At 48.6% G+C, this 19156-nt stretch overlaps 1 protein-coding gene across 2 annotated transcripts in view; it reads right to left on the bottom strand.

The window, feature by feature from the left end:
- Positions 1–3776: 3776 nt before the first annotated feature.
- Positions 3777–19156, bottom strand: part of LOC127579506 (NACHT, LRR and PYD domains-containing protein 3-like) — a 776460-nt gene continuing 761080 nt past the window's right edge. For both annotated transcript variants that reach the window (XM_052032359.1, XM_052032358.1), the window contains 9 exons: positions 18595–18680; positions 13667–13833; positions 12616–12787; positions 12451–12516; positions 6616–8353; positions 5559–5645; positions 5234–5404; positions 4911–5078; positions 3777–4752 (listed from right to left, as the gene is read on the bottom strand). In XM_052032359.1, coding sequence (XP_051888319.1) covers positions 4665–4752; positions 4911–5078; positions 5234–5404; positions 5559–5645; positions 6616–8353; positions 12451–12516; positions 12616–12787; positions 13667–13833; positions 18595–18680 — 2743 coding nt within the window. In that variant the 3' untranslated portion in view covers positions 3777–4664. The remainder of the gene's footprint in view (positions 4753–4910; positions 5079–5233; positions 5405–5558; positions 5646–6615; positions 8354–12450; positions 12517–12615; positions 12788–13666; positions 13834–18594; positions 18681–19156) is intronic.

Below are 19156 nucleotides of genomic sequence, written 5' to 3'. Positions count from 1 at the left end.
TGGTCTTCATTAAGACATTTGACAAGGTCCCACATAATGGGTTAATCAAGAAAGTTCTGATGCATGGCGTCAATGGAGAATTGGCTGTGTGGATCCACTGGCTTGTCCACAGAAGACAGAGGGTGGTGCTTGAACAGACTTATTCGGGCTGGAAGCCTGTGAGTCGTGGTGTCTCAAAGGAATCTGTACTGGGATGGGACTTCTGTTGTGTTTGATGTACATAAATGATCTAGATGAGTTTGTTAATGGATGGGTTAGTAAGTTTACAGACGATCCCATGGTTGGTGGAGCTATGAGAAGTGCAGAAGACTGGCGACGGATACAGCGTGATTTAGATCAGTTGCAGATATGGACAGAGAAATGGCGGATGGAATTTAACCCGGATAAATGTGAGCTGTTGCACCTTGGTTGGACTAATTTCAAAAGGCAGTACAATCTTAAGGGCAAGACCCTAAACATTGTTGAAGAGCAGAGAGACCTTGGGTTAATGTCCATGGCTCATTGAAAGTGGTTACACAGGTAAATAGGGTGGTTAAGAAGGCTTATGGAATGCTTGCTTTAATTAACCGAGGTATTGAGTACAGGAGCCAAGAAGTCATGATGCACCTCTATAGAACTCTGGCCAGGCTGCATTTAGAGTATATGGTGCAATTGTGGTCACCTCACTATCGGAAGTATGTCGAGACTTTAGACAGGGTGCAGAGGAGGTTTACTCGGATGCTGCCTGGATTAGAGGGCATGTGCTATCAGCAGAGGCTGCACAAACTTGGGCTCTTTTCTCTGGAGCGACTGAGGCTGATGGGATGATCTGCTGGAAGTATATAAAATGACGAGGGGCACAGATAGGGTGGGCAGACAATATATATTTTTCCCATTACTGAGCGATTACATGCCCAGAGGGCATGCATTTAACATGAGAGGGGGTAGTTTCAGAAGAAACGTGAGCAGTAAGTTTTTACTGAGAGAGTGTTGGATGCCTGGAATGCGTTGCCTGTAAAGGGTGGCGGAGGAAAGTTCACTGGGGGCTCTCAAGAAGGGCTTGTATTGGCACATGAATGAGAGAAGAATGGAGGATTATGGGCATTCTGTAGATAGGAGGGATTAACTATGTCGGCACAATATTGTGGGCCGAAGGGGATGTTCTGTGCTGTACTATTCCATCTTCCATATGTTCTAAAGTGTTACATGCTGGCACTGACGCCACCTCCTCTCCTTGTGACCCCACCTCCCGCCCCGACTCCCTCCCAATCTCCGCAACCCATCAATCCCCATCAGTCACCCTGTCGCTATAATCCACTCCAGCCTCTGCATCCCTCTCTAGCTCTGTAAACCCTTCGTATCCAACACCCCTCACTATTTCTGTAACCCCAAACCTCAAGCCCCATAAATCGCCCATCGCCGTCACACCCTCCAACCCCTATAACAGTCACTATCTCAGTAACACCTCAGGCATGTACATGTCTCCCTGTCTGTGTGGCCAATACCGGCCCCTGTACCCCTCCTCGTCTCCGTGGCACACTCCGGCTTGAACAACTACACCCGGCTCCGTGATCCCATTCGGCCCCTGCACCCCTGCGTGTCTGTAAGCTCTTCCGACCCCGACATCGCTTCACCCTGCGCTTCCCCTCTCTCACACACTCCCTCACCCTTATCTCTCCCACTTTCCCTCCATTATCTCCCCGCGCTCTATTTCCATTTCGCTCCCCATCTCTCTCCACTTCCTCTCACCTCTATTTGCCCACACCTCCGTTCCCTGTGTCTGTAACCCCCTCCCACCCTCCATTTACCCCGTCTCTGTGAACCCTCTGGCTCCGATACCGCACCCCATGTCTGTATCCCCTTCGGCCCTCCATTCCCTACCGGCGCTGTGAACCCCTCCGGCAGCTACATCCCTCCTCGTCTCTGTGACCCTCTACAACGCTTACGCCTCTCCCCGTCTCTGTGTCCCCCAACAATCATTACGCCCCTCACCGTCTCTGTGACCCCTCCCTCCCTTCCACCCATCTCAGTCTCTTGTCTCCCTCCGACCCGACACCTCTCTCCTCCTTTCCATCCGTCTCTCTTCAGCTCTCCCCTCTCCCGGCTCTTTCTGTTCCCTCTCCCCTTTCAGCTGCTTCTCTCTCAGCTCTCTCTCCTGCTTTCGCTCTCTCTCAATGCTCTCTCTTCCGGTCTCACTGCTGCTGCCTCACCATCTTCCCTCAGTCCTCACCTCTCACCCCTCATTGTCTCCTTTTCACTCGCTTCTCCCTCCATCTGTCAACCGCTCACGCACTCACATTCTCCCACCTCATACCGCTTTCCTCCCATCCCCCCTTCACCCTTCGCTTCCCCTCTCTCACACAACTCCCTCACCCTTCTCTCTCCCACTTCCCCTCCATTATCTCCCCGCGCTCTATTTCCATTTCGCTCCCCATCTCTCTCCACTTCCTCTCACCTCTATTGCCCCCTCTCTCTGATTCTCCTCTTTCTCTCCTTCCCTCTCTGCCTTCTTACTGTCCCAGCATTCTCCCCCATTTGCTCTGTCCCACGCATTCTCAGTCTGTCACTCTCTCACCGCTCTCATCTTCCTCTTTCAATCGTTCTCTCTCCGGCTGTCCACCCCTCCTACTCTTTACTCACCCCTCCCTCTTTCCCCACTCCCTATCCACCGAAGTCCCACACCACATTTTCCCTCTTTCCTCACACCCTCTCTCCAGTCCCCAACCCCTTCCTTCTTCCGCCACAACCTCCACGACTCTTTGCATACCTCCTCTAACCCGTTTCACCAATCTTTCTATCCGTTTCCCCGCTACCATCTCTTCCCTCCCCACCCTCCTCAAACTTTCCACACAGCCACTCCCCTTCTTCACATCCACTCCCACACTCCCTCCTCCCTTCCCCAGCCCCTCTCTCTTCCCAATCACCTTTTCCCCAACATGCCCCTTTCCCCAAACCCTCTCATTCCCCACACCTCCCTGAATTTCGCCACTCTCCCACCTCATCTCTACCCACTTATCCAACCCTCTGCCCTTCCCCACCTCCTTTCAGCTCTGTCCCCAACCTCCGTCCCTCTTCTTCCCCAACCACAATACCTTTTTCCCCAAACGGTCTCCCCGTTTCCCCACACTTGTTCAACGACTTTTCCCATCCTCTTACTGACCTCTTCTTTCTCTTCCTCACCGCGCTCCGCAAGATTCCCCACGACCACTTTCCCAAACCCTCTCTCGCCGCTTGCCCACGCCCTCTCCTCCTCAAAACTTTCTCCCATCTCTTTCTACACCCCGTCTCACCCATTCTCTCCCAATTTCGCTCCCTCTTTCTCCGTCTTCCCCCTTCACACTCAACTCATTAGATAATGCAACTGTCCTGTCGGAGAGGGACGCTGTGGGCTGATGTTACAGTGTACTGCTGGTGTTCTGCCGGGGAGGGACGCTGTGGGCTGTTCCAGTGTACCGCTGGCGTTCTGTCGGTGAGGGACGTTGTGGGATGATGTTATAGTGTATAGCTTGTGTTCTGTCGGTGAGGGACGTTGTGGGATGATGTTATAGTGTATAGCTTGTGTTCTGTCGGTGAGGGACTCTGTGGGCTGATGTTACAGTGTACCGCTGATGTTCTGTCGTTGAGGGACGCTCTGGGTTCACGGTGCGGTGCACTCTGCTGTTCTGGCAGTGTTGGGCGCTCAAGACCGTGGTTGAAGCACTGGGACTGTTCGGCAAAAGGAGGCGCACAGAGCCACTGAAATGTCCCATCAGGCATTTTTCTCACCACAGATACAAGTCAGACACCAAGACAGCAACTCACAAATGAACTGACAACGTTTTATTGAGTTTACCATGCCGATTGTAAATTAAACACTGGGTAACTTTCTGACGTGCGGGTGAGATAAGCTGCTTGCAGTTCAGTGCCATTCGCGCACAATTAACAGATAAGCGACAATGAGTGGCAGCTTGAATAATCATTCTCGTTAATCAATGTCATTCCGCATCAGAAAGTGTTTGCAGGACGTTCTCAATCTTCTCACAAATTCATAGCCTGCTGATTATAAATCAGAGCCGAGTCCGAGACGCTGCAGGTCCAAGGTCAACCATTGAGATATTTCACAAATTATCACCATTCGAAACACAGGCTGTTGAATGGAGGAAAAATTCCACCCCTACCCCCTCAACAACGTGGTCAAGAAGGTTCCCACCCCGGCTAATTTCTCTCCGGCTCACTGACTGGCATCACTGGTCTCCCAGACTAAGGCCCACCAGGGACACTGAATGCTATCACTGGTGTTCCAGGCCGAGCCCTACCTCGGACACTGAATGCCATTACTGGTGTCCTAGACTGAGCCGCACCCCGGGACACTGAATCCCATTACCTGTTGCCCGGCCCGAGCACCACCCCGGACACTGAATGCCATTACTGGTGTCCCATTTTGTCCTGGGATCTTCCTGTCTGTGCAATCACCCAAGGCCCCACTTGGGGGCATCCAGCCCCTGATATCCGAGGCAGCGGTCGGGACGCGTGTCAGCGGGATTCCCCCTGACGTCAGAGCGGGAGGGGGCTCGCTCTCTGCTCCATCTGGGGACCGTTGCGGCCGTTGGACATACCGGGAGCGCGCGTGCGTTAAAGGGGAGGGCAGTAAACCGGCCAAAACATATTCCCATCCCGCGGGCGGAGATGTCTGCACATTGGGACGTTTACAGGACCACCCTCAGTCCGGGTCTGGGTTCCTCTAGCGACTTGAAATCCTTTTTCCCGGACGGACTGAACTGATTTCCCCACAGCCTGAAACAGAGTGAAGAATAAAGAGGAAATAAACAGATCAGTGTCAGTAACTGGGGACTGGGGTTAATGTTTCAACAACACTCACAGACAAATCTCACCAGAAAATCCCGCGGATCCACTGATATTTGATCACATTAAACATGAACACAAACACTCACGTGATCCGCTCCAGACTCGGGAGGGTCAGGATGAGGCGGCGGAGAGCGGGGACAGATCGGTCTGTGAGGGAGTTTGATGCCAGGACCAACTCCGTCAGTGAGCGGTTTGAACAGAGAGCGGACACGAGATCCTCGACACCAGAATCCGTGAGACCGACATCCCACAGCCTGGAGATGAGAGAGAGTGAGTGTGAGAGACACAGAGAGACAGGAGATGGTGAAAATCCCCAGGGTTTATCAGTAACATAATTACTGACCACATTAATGTTCAGTGACAGACACCCAGTGACTGTAAGCACAATCTCTCACAGTCAAGGACTTACCCCAGCCTATGTATTTTACACTCCGGGTCCCTCAGAGCCGCAGACACCAGTTTCACTCCCGAATCTCCCAGTTCATTACCACTCAGGTCAAGCTCCTTCAGTGAGCGGTTTATCCTGAGAACGGAGACGAGGCCTTCGGCACCAGAATCTGTGAGGCGATTCTTGCACAGCCTGTAGATGAGAGTGTGTGAGGGTGAGTGACGCAGAGAGGCAGGAGAAGGTTCAAATCCCCAGGGTCTTTCAGTAACACAATTACTGACCACATTAATGTTCAGTGTCATACACCCAGTGACTGTAAACACAATATCCACAGCCTGTGACTTACCGCAGTTTCTGTATTTTACAATCCGGGTCCCTCAGAGCCGCAGACACAAGTTTAACTCCCGAATCTCCCAGGTCATTCTCCCCAAGTCTAAACACAGAGTGAGAACCAAAATGATTTACACTTGGGGTCCAGTCAGAGTCTGACATAACAGGATATAACTCGGATATTACATGAGACACTACAGGAATTTAATTACTAATCACTCCCCTCAGTTCCTCGCCCCTGGTCACTCACTGAATGTCAGTAATTTATGCAACAAGTGATGTGTGAACTCTGCCCCTTCAGTCTCAGTGTGCGTGTGTGAGAGAGAGCCAGAGAGACTGAACGGGAGAAGGGGGAAGTCACCCACACGCAGAGCGTTTGGAGCGGAGAACAAAAGTGCAACCGAGGTAGAGTTACACTGAGGGAAGAGGAGAGTGGCTGGGCCGTGCGTGGAGGGGTTTTGCAGGGTGAGTGACTGACAGCTGGGTATATGGTGAGCGTAGCAGGTCCCGAGTGGGGGTGTGGAGGGAGAGTAGCCGTGCCGGGTATTGGGGGATGAGACTGACTGGGCCACGAGTGGGTGCAAGCGAGAGTGGCCGGGCCGGGGAAGGGGGCGAAGTGTGGAGGAGCCGGGAGAGGGAGGACGAAGAATGGCCGGTCCGGGCGATGTGGGAGGTTGAGTAGATGCACTGGGGTTGGGAGGGAGGATAGAGTGGCCGGGGCGGGAGGGGGAGTTAAGTGTAGACGCTCCGTGGCTCGGGGAAAGGGAGAGTGGCGGAGCCCGAAGTGGGGGGGGGCAGATATTGGCCGGGCCGGGGTTGGGCTGAGGGAGACTGGACGCGCCGGTTTGTGGGGAATACAGCCTCTCTGGGGGTGGGGTTTTGACAGTGTCAGAGCCGAGGTGGGGGGGCGGAGAGCCGCATAGAGTGGTGTGGGAGTGTTTGTACTGGGCACAGAGACCCTCCGAGGCCACAGATGAAAGACAGAGTTACACCGGGAGGGTGAGGTTGAGAAAAGAGTCGAATAGAAAAAAAATAGATCTAAATTATAGAGATAGAAACAAATTAACAGTTACCCCAACTCCTGGCACTTGTGCAGCCCGGGTCCTAGCCGCTGGAGCCCTTCACACTGAATGTGGCAGCCCCCCAGATCAAGGTGTTTAATTGTATCACAGAGCTCAATTACATGAGACAGGACGGTGGAGTCAATCGGTGTCAGTCTCAATCCATGGAATGAAAGTGTTTCCGCAGATCCCAGTGCGGCCTGAGCCAGTCCAGGGTTCTGAGACTCAAACAGGTAGTGCAATATGTTCAGGAGGCTCCTTTCACCAGCTTCACCCCACCTCTTTCCACTCTGACGTTTCACCTCCTCCTTCACCCAGTCAATCACTCGGCAGGTTGTTTGATGGGGAAATGGACCGAGAAACTCCTCCAGCCCCCGAGCTGACCCTGGGGAGGAGAGACCAGTAACAAAACGGAGAAATACCTCAAACCGCCCATCTGTCGTGCTTTGGGCTTCAGTGAGGACTTTCAGGATATCCCCATGATGCGGAGTCAGGAATTGTGCGAGTGCGGCTACAAACTCTTGGATGGTGAGGTGTGGGAATGTGTACACCACGCTCCGGGCAGAATCCTCTCTCTCCAAAAGTTCCATCAGCAACCCGGATAAGAACTGGGAAGGCTGCAGATTGCACTTGATCAAATCTCCATCTGTAAACACAACCTTCTTATCGGACACTCCTGTGAAGGCCATCTGACCGACCCTCAGTAACACATCACGGGGGCTTTCAATGTCACGACCGTGGTTTTTCAGGATGTTGTAGATATAGTAGGAGTATAGCTGGGTGATGGTCTTGGGAACTCGCTGCGGCTCCCTGTGTCTTTGTGTGAAGAAGGGGCCCAGTGCCAGGCCAAGGATCCAGCAGTAGGAGGGGTTGTAGCTCATGGTGTACAGGATCTCGTTCTCCACCACGTGTTTGAAAACAGCTGCTGCCACCGTCTGATCTTCAAAAAACCTGTCGAAATATTCCTTCCGTTCCTCACCAACAAATCCGAGGATTTCAGCCCAGACACTGATCTCCGCCTGTTCCAATAAATGTAACGCAATGGGACGGGTGGTCACCAGCACAGAACACCCTGAGAGCAGCTTGTGCTGGATTAAACTGTACACAATGTCAGACACTTCACACCGCCACTCGGGATCTGGGCACATGTGCTGAGGTTCTGTGTCTCTCTGACTGTCAGCAAAATCGATTGTGTGCTTGAATTCATCCAAACCATCGAATATAAACAGCAATCCCTCTGGGTTCTTCCAGATCTCTGCCAGGATGTTCGCAAAGTAAGGATACTGATCTAGAACCAGTTCCCTCAGGTTTATTCTGCAGTTAATGGAGTTTAAATTCCGGAATTTGAAACTGAAGACAAACTGGAAGTGTTGGTATATTTTCCCCGTGGCCCAGTCATAAACAATCTTTTGCACCATAGTTGTTTTCCCGATTCCTGGGACTCCGGCTACTGCTGCCGAACTCCCAGATTTGGATTTACTCCGGGAAAAGCTGCTTTGGAACAACTGATCAGTTCGTATTTTTTCCAGCTCTCTCCGGAGATACTTCTCTCTCCACTCCTCATGGTCCCGGCCTCTTGCCAGCAGCTCATGTTCCACAAGTCTCCGATCTCGAACAGTATAAATGACCGTGAGCTCAGCGTATCGATCAACCAGCTGGAAAACCTTCACCTTCTCCCTCATCAGGATCGTGTTCACTCTCAGTGTTTCGGTTTGTGCCCGCAGAGTCTCCTTGTGTTTCTGCTGAACATCTTCCATGGAAACAGACAGTAAATGATCAAAATGTCAGATGGCTCAAGTCAAAACTCAGTAATTAAGATTACAAGAATTGTTCAAATGCTCTTGAAACGTCAAATCACCAATGGTTCTCATTGCTGGAATTAAAACAGTTACAGACACGCTGGTCGAAAATGTGCAATGGCTGAACAAGTCACACCCTCACACTTGGACATTAACTGCGCTGTGAAGATAAATGTTCCGCTGATGGTTCACTGATTTCTATCTGACCTATATTGCCCACTCCCACTACAACCGCCACATATTTCTTTTCATGTGGACACATGTGGGCAACACCAGTTTTGATCTGGTGGATCTTAACAGATGTTGTCTGATCTGCTGAGTATTTCCAGCACATTCCTTTTGTATTTTGGAACAATAATGGAACAGCAACATTGGGGATTTGTTGACGCTGTTAACAAATAAACACAATCACACTGTTACTGTTTCAAATTAAAACCGGAATGTGGTGGAAATACTCAGCAGATCTGGCAACATCTGTTGAGTGAGAGAGAGTGAACGTTACTGGTATCCTAGTTTCATTCGAATTAGAAGCTGGAAAACCACCATGTCTTCGCCCACAAAGGAGGGAGAGCGATAGAGAGACTGGATGATGTGTATGGCCGAAAGAGGACTGGGTGGGCCTGCACGCGTGTTGATAGGAGGAGTAAATCTACGTGGAAGCATCTGAGGAGAAAGGACAAAGCAACTGAGTGAATATTCCAGGTTGACGACCTGTCATCAGAAGAACAGATCTGGCATAGACTAAAGAGACTGGGTGTCAGGAAGTGTTGTGTTCAATGTTGAGCTCAGAGGGCTATCACGTGCCTTGTGGGGAGACGAGGTGCTGTTCCTTGTCTCAAGCTGTGGTTGTGTGGAAGTCAGAGTTGACAGAGTGGGTGTGCGATGGAGAACTGAAATGGAATACAACGGGAAGTTCAGAGTCACCTTCATCAACTGAAAGGGGGCGGAGAGGGAGAGTCATGTCGTAACGTGGTTACCACTCTCCGTTTGTAGCGGACGTCACATCGTGAGAGCCCAACAATCAACTGTAATAAGTGCAAGTGAAGTCCTGTTTCACCAAGAAGGTGTTTGTTCCCCTGAATGGTTGGAAGGGAAGAGGTAAAAGAACAGGAAAGGTGCCGCACGAAGGTAAGTCAATGTGAATTACAGAGGGAACGGTCCCTTCTGAATGGTGAATTGAGCGGAAAGGGAAACGTCTCTGGTTATGACATCACATTTCCGGTGCTGGTTGTTGCTTCACCCCTTGGGCAGATTATCTGGGGCACTCTGTGAATGGACAGAGGTTCCACTAGGACAGTATCAGTGAGAGGTGTGGTTATATGGGTCTTCGGGGAACTAGGAGAGGAAGGGACAATGGATCGTTTTCACCGAGTATTCCATTTGAGCCTCAGCTGAGTTCCTGATATAGTTCCCCTGATTGTGAGACCTGTCCAGTTCCACCTCCATAATATCGTCCCTCCTGCCCTGTCACTGGTGCATAAACCACCTGATCATTCCATTCCTTCCTGTTGGAGTGTTCTGTCCTTGGTGTCGGTCTCCTTCATCTTATCTGAAGTGCTGGTGACCGTCCCGCTACTCTCAACAGTTCCCGTTCACCCAGAAACCCCACGCTCCTCCCTACTTTGGCCACCAACCCATATTATCCTGTTTGAAAATCTCAATTCCAGTTCATGAAAAATTACAAGTCCACCGTGTCTCTGTCTTCTGCTCCAGCGGGCACCTCTCAGAGCCTACAATTCAGCCATGATCCCACTCCCGTATTTCCACTCCTCAACTGAAGTTGTGCCTTTCAGCTTCCGAGCATCTAAATGCGGACACAACACCCCCGCCCACTAATCTCTTCACAGACTACAGTTTATTTGAGTATCCAGAACATGGTCTGGGATGCTGGATATAGAAAGAGATAGATTGTCAAGAAATTCAGGACAGGTAGAATTTCTGTGGAGTATTTCATTTAACTCTACAACCAATGAATCATGCGCAAAGGTTCCAGCTAAATATCAAGAGAGAAATTAGGTCGAGGGAAGCCTGAAGTGTATTGAGTTTGACCAAGAGTCTGGGCACATATTGGAATGTTATAAATGAAATTCCCTACATTGAAGGAAGAAGCAAGCAAGCCCACCATTCCCAAAGTAATCAGGAGGCTTTTCAACAGCAGAATCGCGAGGGAAAATAAAGGATAACTGAACTGGAATGTGTGAGATATGTCGGAGACATAATAAATGGGATCAAGGAGTAAGTAGATCGTGTGTCAGGGCCCTCCCTTAGATGTGTGGGGTTGCACTGCGCATCAGGAGCCTGACACAGGTGTGTGGACTTCTGAGTATCTGGAAGCTGCCATGTATATATGCGGTTTTTCAGTGTGTCAAGATCTTGGTAGGACGGAATTAGTCCTCATCGTGTATCAGCGCCCAGACAAAAGTGTTTACGATTATGTCATCAACTTAGAGAGCTTGGAGCTATGGAGACAACTGCAGTGACTTCGCAAAAAGATGCAGTCACAGCTTCTCAAAGCCCATCCATTTAATAGATTAGGACAAGACAAGGAGCATAAGGAAGCAGGGATTGTGGAAATAGTTACTCAAGAGAATACGGCGGTGATAGAGAGGATTGTCTTCAATGACCGCGGGGAAAATCTGTTGTGTATTCAGAAACAATCATGAGGGATTTCGACTGCCGTGTCTGTACTCCATGCGAGCAGCAGGGAGGACAAAAAAGAACAAGTTTGAAGGTGAATTGTAGAGATGTACCAAATACATGGTGGAGTGAACGTGAGGGACGTCAATGTCCAAATGTGGACTGGAGCAGCAATAACACAAGCAACATGGAGGAGGATGAATTTCTAGTCCAAGAATGAAGGTCGCATCTCTGGACTTGGTTATTGGAAAGGAGAGAGGATGACGAAGGGTTCTGGCAGGAATTATTCGTGTTTCTGTTCAACACCTTCGGATAATCAGACAAAACATGGCCTACTGCAAGATTAAGTTTTGCAGTCGATGTCGTTCTTTCCCTGTCCCACCTGTCCCTGTCTGCATCTTAAACCTTGCTGTCACCTTAGTTACTTGTGAAGTGGAGTATTCCAATATATTCTGCAAATATAAAACCTTCCAAACTCTTGAGCTGACGCACTGCACCGAATTCCATTTACACAGACACCCTGTGTTCACTGATAGATGTCAGCCTCCCGCCCAGACTATCCCGATTACGTTAATCGCACTATTTGTAGCTTTCTCCATGACTTTCCTTCGGACTTGTTTTCCCCAACCCCACAACACTCGGGTTGTCCGCATTGATTCACATCTCTTGCACTTCTCCAGTTTCCATCACTGACCAGCGGCACACATGCATTTCAGCTTCTGTGGACTGAGCTCAGGATGTTTACCCCATCTCACCCTCACCAAATGTGTCTCCTGATGGACTTCCCAGGGTTATTGAGTTGGAAATTAAACCCAATAATCCTGGGATAACTGTTGCCTTTTTTGCACTGAGGGCCTGCAGAAATGAGCAGATTGGAGTTCATTTGTTTGGGGGTTGAACACATTAGCTGGCGTGTTATCTACTCTTCTAACTAAAGGGAAGCTGTTACTGTTAATCCTTGAACTGAACTTCCACAGAATTCCGACGTTGAGAAATGCTACTCTGCAGGAACTGAAGGAGTTTAGCAAAATGATTTAACGTGAGGGCTGTTTAGGATGGGGACTGGGTAGGAATTTGACTTTTTGGGTGAAGGAATTCCCCAGTTTCTCCCTCCTCCAGGTTCGCCCCCTTGTCCGTCCCCAACATGAATCGCTCTGTTCCTGGTGGAGGAAGCTGTAGATAAAGGCTCCAGAGAGGAGTGATCCCTTTCCTCAAGTTCCCCAGTTCTCTCCCTCGTTCCTCATAACCATGCCCCTTGAATGCTCTCCCCTGAGCAGATTCTTTTCCACGTGTCCCACTATGTGCTGTGTCACAGCGCCAAAATTTACCTGATCAAATCGCCGTGGCTCATCAACTTAATGGCGCAACACAAATATCAACCGTTGGCGGAAGGAGCCGTTTCTTCCCTTACCTTTCAGTTCACTGAGCACTCCTGGTAAACCTTGAGCGATGTTTGCTCGATCGTATGGAACACAACCTGTTTCAATGTGAACAATTTGATCAAATCAAATATGTAGATTTATAAAGTGTGCAGTGTTTGTATTCAAAATTGATATCCTATCTGATAATATCTCACCATATTCCTGTATTTCTTTCAGTATTTTGTCCAACTTCGGGACCCCATTCCGCATTTTTACGAAGGTTTCCCACATCACCCTCCGGGCTCGGGAACCTTTCTCTGTCACCAGGTTCAGGAGGAGTTTGGAACTGTCCCCTCTCTCTCCCTTGTCAGCGAGCTCAGTAACTTTCTGCGAAGAGTAACACGGAGAACGAGAGTAAATGATGTGCCGTGACGGGGTCACACTGAGCAGCCACCAGGATGAATGCTGAACATGGTCTGTACATTCTGGGAGCAGACCGCAGGGAAGGTCATTCACCCTCGTGCCTGTTCCACCAGTCAATGAGATCCTGGCTGGTCGGCGACCACTTCGTTGACATGACTCCAAATGCTTAAATGCTGGAAAATAATACCTCACGGGGTTTGATAGTGTCAAACAAAATTCAGAAAATCATGATCACAGATCAAGAAAGAAGTTGGCAGGATATTTCCTAGCGAGTGGGCAGTCTCAGAGAAGCGACAGAACAGATGATGTGATTCATCTCCTCAGTGCGCCGGTGTCCAACGTGACAGAAAATACTTTATTTTTCCTTTTCCAAAGGAGGTTTATTCAGTGATTGCACCACCACATTATTACAATAATGCAATATTCCACTTTTCACACTGTTTACAGTTTGAAATTATGACACAATCATCTCCACCCATAACACACGAGACCCTGTGGCTCCCTCAGATGCTGTTCCGGTTCTCACTGACATCCTGCTGTTGTACTACACGATCTTCCCAAACCGAAGTTTCCCGTCATATTTCCACTTAAACTCTTTTATTTTAAGCTCATAAAACTTTACCTGCTCCCCTCCAGCTGAACATTGGGCAGCCACCACCAGTCCACGGGACATTTTCAGCCCTTTCTATCATTGCTTCAGATTCACGCTTTTTTCAGTTTTATACAACTATTCCCCAGTTGTTTGTTTTCCTACTTTAACATCCGATGGCTCTGATTTCTGACATCCCATCAGTCCCGTGATGTGTGAATAACCCAAAATTGGTCTCGCTCCCTCCCACTCACCCGATGTTCCCGACCACTGAACAGATTCTCGTACGTTAACGCCGAGCTGACTCCGTGCACCCCTCCTTCCATAGCCTGTTGCAGCCTGTCCCGGTAGAAGTCCGTTAACTGCAGCAGTTTGATATCGTCCCAATCTGCCAGGAGCTCGGTGATCTCAGGGTCCGGACCTGTGAAGGAAAATGGAGAAAACTAAAGACATTGTTGACCCCCTGTTGGGCAGCAAAATTCTCTCTGGAACTAAATGACGGGACTGCCGTACGCCACGTCAACAAACACAATCCGAAACACACAGAGAAACAACATCTGTGGGATTTCACTGCTCCACATTGTCTGGACTGAACAAAGGCATTTCTACTGCGCACAATGCACCTGCATCTGAACCATTCCAGTCCCTCCTGAATCAACTTTGGTGTCACTCGCTTCTCACTAATTCCACCTGCATCGACCAAGTTCAGCAGTTTTCATTCAATAGGCGAGGGATACTGCATAAATTGGCCGTAGAATCCTTCGGAGCAGAGGTAGACTCTGAGCCAGTTTGAATGGTTTGGGAGGTAATTGTCTCAAAGAAAAGGCAGAGCGAAAATTAAAGATAGTACGCCGGTTAGCCTGACATCAGTGGTGTGGATAATTCAAAACTATGGTAGAAGCTGTAAAAGGAGATAACTGAAAGGGTCTGACAAATACGACAATGGAAAATGGAAATCAAACTGACTGAATCTACTGAAATGTTATGAGGATGCAACCAGCATAAGAGATAAAGAGGGACCAAAGAATACGTGTATTTGGACGTTCCGTGAGATCCCACATTAGAGATTAGCAGGCAAACTTAAAGTACATGGGCTTGGACACAATATGTTGATTGGCTTGAAATGGTCGACAGGACATAGAGTAGGAATAAATGGGTCGTTTTCCAAATGGTAGGCAGTGACTAGTGGGGCACCACCAGAATTAGTGCCAGGACCCCAGTTACTCAAAATAGATACTAATGACTTGCATTATGGAATTAAATGTAACATCTCCAAGTTTGTGGAAGACCTGCGATGCGAAATCTGGATGCGAAAGTGATCCTTGAAGAAGATGCGGAGATGCTGCCGGTTGATCTGAACTGGCTGAGGAAGTTAAGAAATAATTGGCAGATACAATGTGGATAACAAACGTGAGTTTGTCAACTTTGCTGAGCAAAGACAGGAAGCCAAATGACCTGAATGGTGATATCTGAAAAGGGAGATGGAAGAAGTCCAGGAGTCTATGTTCGTCCGTTGATGAAGGGTAATGGTGAAAGAACATCAGGCAACATAGAAGGCCAATGTTATGCTGGCCACCAGAGCGAGAGGATTCGAGTGCAGGAACATGGATGGTTTGCGTAAATTACGCAGCATCCTGTTAAGACCGCAACTTGAGTATTGTGTGCAGTTTTGTCTCCGTATCCGAAGAAGGTTCTTGGTATGGACATAGTTAAGCAATAGTTCTCCAGACTGATTTCTGGGATGGCAGGACTGATGTGCAAAGATAAGTTGAGCCAATTCGGCTTATAGGCATTCGCGTGTAGAAAAATGAGAGGTTAGTTCAGATAAACCTACGCAATTCTGACAGGAAAGAACAGAATTGATGCAGAAAGAAGTTCCTGATGGCGGGTATATTAGGACCAAGTGTAAGAGTTAAAGGACAAAAGGAAGCCACATAAAGTAAGACGACGTGAACTTGTAGATTTCTCCACCACAGAAAGCAGTTGAAGTAAAATCAGTAAATATATTCAAGAAGGAGTCAGACATTTCTCTGGGTGTTGGAGAGATCAAGCGAAATGGGTAGAAAACTGGATAATGGAAGGTGATAGTGAATAGTGGAGCTGGCTCAGAGCATTGAATGACATCTGCTCCTGTTTTCTAGAGTTCTGGTTACTCAGTTCGTAAATTCTTCTGTAATGGACTGCTGGTCTCTGCCCACACCCAGTGGGCACCATTACGGCAGCTGGAAACTTCAATTAATGGAACTAAATGCACCTGTCAGCATCCGAAAATGTGAAAATGAGGCCTCACACCTGGCCTACCACACACCTGAACCGAAGGAAATCTCCCGCCCTCACAATCTGACTTCCATGTGACTCCAGACTCACCAATACAGTTGACGCCGACGTGTCCTGTGACGTGAACCAACATGTCATTGAGTTCAATGACGTAGATGGGTAATAAATGACGGAATTGCCAGCAACATCCCATGAAAGGTAACGGAAACTGCTCTCACCAATGTTAACAAAAATGTCTGTTCATTTTGCTCCACTGGTACAATATGATGTTACAAACCTCACTGTTATTTTTGCATTCCAGGTGCATTGACCCTAGGACCAGAGATTCCAGACATTATCTTTGCATCAGATCGCAAAACTCCAGTTACCTCTAATTACGGGTGTGTATTCTCCTCTCGTGCAACAATTTCACTAACCCACAAAATCCTTAATAAATAGACCAAATACATTGCATCTCCTGGTCATCGCAACCCATCCCCACTGATGACCAGTCGAAAACTGCAACAGGAATTGAACTATTCCAACGGCTGCTGCTGAATATCATAGGCATGGACTGTGAAAGAGAATGTGAAAATATTGCCATTGCTGAAAATCTGAATAATAACAAAACCTGGAACCGCTCAGCTCAGTCAGCGTCCGTGGAGGGAGCATTCGATTTCGGGTCCAAAGCATTCTACCAGAACTGCGAAATATAATACAAAATAGTTTGCAGTGTCAGAGAAGGTGGGGAGGTATAGGTAGAACAAAGGGAACATCTGTGTCAACATGAGTTAAAGTGGCAGTTACGTTATACTTCTTCACCTGTGTTATCTGTTGTTTTCACTGTATTGCGGGAGTTTCCCGATAGGCCATTCAATTGTAGGAAAGGCGAAAGACTGAGCCAAAATCATAGATGGATGACAGGCAGAAATGACCAGTTTGCTCCAGAGAGAAAGGGTGAATTGCCAACAGTTGGAACTCTATAGCCAGTCCATATATCTGAATACCTTATACGCAGCTGAAAGGCAAAGTGTTGTTCTTGAAGCTTGTGTTGTGCCTCATTTTAACAATGTCGAAGACCGCAGGCAATTTGGACTGAGTGCGAGTCGGACGGTGAATTACCATGGTCGGCAACTGGAAGCTGAGGGCACTCTTGTAAACCGATTGCAGCGGTCCCACTATCTGCGTTAGGCTTTTCCAGCGTGATTGCCAAATGCTATTCACGGGTTTGAACGTACAAGTGAATCGCTGCTTCACCTGGAAACATTGTTTGGGTCTCCGGATGCTGAGAAAGTGGTGTTAGTGGTAAACTGTCAACTGTTGCTGTTATATCGGAAGGTGATATAAGGAGATTGTTTAATGGGGAATGATGCGTACTGGGGAGTTGAAAAGGTACATCCATTTGCAGTGCTGAAAGGGGAGAAGAGAATGAATGTGTGTCCTATGTGAAATCATGTTGAAATTGGCAGAAATTGTGAAGTATGATCCATTGAATACTATGCTGGTAGAGTGGAAGGTGAGAACGAGGGAATGTTTGCTTTAGGTCTGTCCAGGAGGAGAGCGGGTGAGAGCAGAGGTGTGGGAAATAGATGAAATGCCTTCGCGGGCTCTGTTAGTTTTAACAGACGGGAAGCCACAGTGGAGGAAGAAAGACCTTCCAGAAGCATCTATGCGAGACTCTCTCCACGGATGATGCCCGAGACCCTGAGTGTTTCCGGCATTTACTGTTTAATGTCACACATGCATTGTGTCCGAATGCAGATACCTCACACATTCATTGTCTCCAAACCATCAACACTGACAAGGCTCAAGCCACTATGAAATAGATTCTCCATTTGTGGGCAGTCGTCGTTTAGAGGATCTGGACAAAGGCATATGGGGAACGATGGCAGCTTTCCGCTGCACAGAGTTGCAAACGTTCTGACGACCATCTACAGGTTTATTTAATCACTGCGCTTTATGTTCAGGCATTAGAGTGGGATTCGATCGTTTCGCTGATCAGGATACAAACTCAGTACGTTAATCACCAGGTCACTCCATCCCTTATTACATTTAAACTCTCCACATCTCTCTTCCTTTAAGAAACCGCATTTCATTTATTTGACCAACCTTCGAGTGTCCTCACCTGATGTGTCCAAGGACTGGAGAGTGCTTGGCAGTTAAAGTTACCTGTAGTTTTTTATACCCTCATGATGCTTTTACTGGGCAAGTACTCCGTCAGTCTGTCGGAAGCTATTATTAAAACTGCCCTCGCAAGAACGTCCTGTGACTGATCAAAGCGTCTCAGGACCATCCTGCTACGAGTCTGATTCAGACCCAAACTCTATCCTCTGGATACAGGGTCACATCTCTCCTGCTTTTAACATATCAAGTACGTTATAATGACTTTATTGATTCAGGTCAAAGGAGATGGTAGAGAAGGCGGGCATTCAGCCCGTCACAGGTGACTGCTGCCAACCACGGCTACGTTTCTTCCTACTTCCCTTCCCAGGTATGGTCCCACCTGTTGAAGCCTCCTTTGTCCTGTCTCCAGGAACACAGAATGTCCACAGGGGATCTGTGCTTGGAGAAGACACAGCTTATTCCCGTGAAAGTAGAAACCCATCACTCTCACTCTCCTGTTACTGTTCAACCTGCCCATCAGCACCTCTCTGCTCTGGGTTCCCTTCTGCTTGCTGGGTGACCCCGTTCCTCAGCAAATCTCTGGAGCCTCTCACTGTTTTAATGCAAATCCTCAATAAGGATCATGAATCAAATATTAATTGTACCTCTTCCACGTGTGACTGTGCTGCCTGTATGGATGGTAACTGTCTCTCATCTCTCTGCTCGGTCCCTTCACAAATATTTTGTGAATTGCGGTTCCTGAATTCAATCCGTCTCCACAGTCAATGCAATATTAATAATTTAAAATAATTCTCCAACATACCCGTGGACTTTCCTGTTGCGCTCACTGGAACGCCTCCCCTGCCCGCTCCTTCAGCCATTTTGTGGCACGTATCAGGTTCTGGTGTTCTGTAATAAAAAAACAGAATTATCAGCAGGGTTAGACATTAAATAAGGTGAAAAGGGGAACGATACTTCCAAATAACTTCGACCCATCCACTCGGGTCATGACACGGCCTGATCCACCTGAGCCCATCCAGCCGCAGTCACACAATGCCCCAAACTGCACTATTCCTGGATTATCCCCGGTGCCTGTACTCTCCGGGGAAAACGATCACGGAATTCCCGCCAGTCCCGTTTCAAGAACTAATCTTGCGGCCTGTACCGGGAGTACGGAGGGAAAATCGGTTTGTGGGTCATCGTAACTGCAGGGCAGGTTGTTGCGTCTGAGCAGACAGTGCCCGCTGCGTCGGTCCTCCTGCCACCAGTAGCGCTATGTTGAGCTATGGACACCTGTTCCAGCAGCGCTGGCTGAAACTATTTCGCTAGCCATGAAGCGTCGATTCCTCTCATCACTGAACTCTACAAATTACTCAGTCGCAGCT

The sequence above is a fragment of the Pristis pectinata genome, chromosome 17 (assembly GCF_009764475.1).
Source record: "Pristis pectinata isolate sPriPec2 chromosome 17, sPriPec2.1.pri, whole genome shotgun sequence".
NCBI lineage: Eukaryota > Metazoa > Chordata > Chondrichthyes > Rhinopristiformes > Pristidae > Pristis > Pristis pectinata.
Note: the sequence above shows the minus strand (reverse complement) of the source record. Positions and strands in the feature narration are given on the sequence as shown.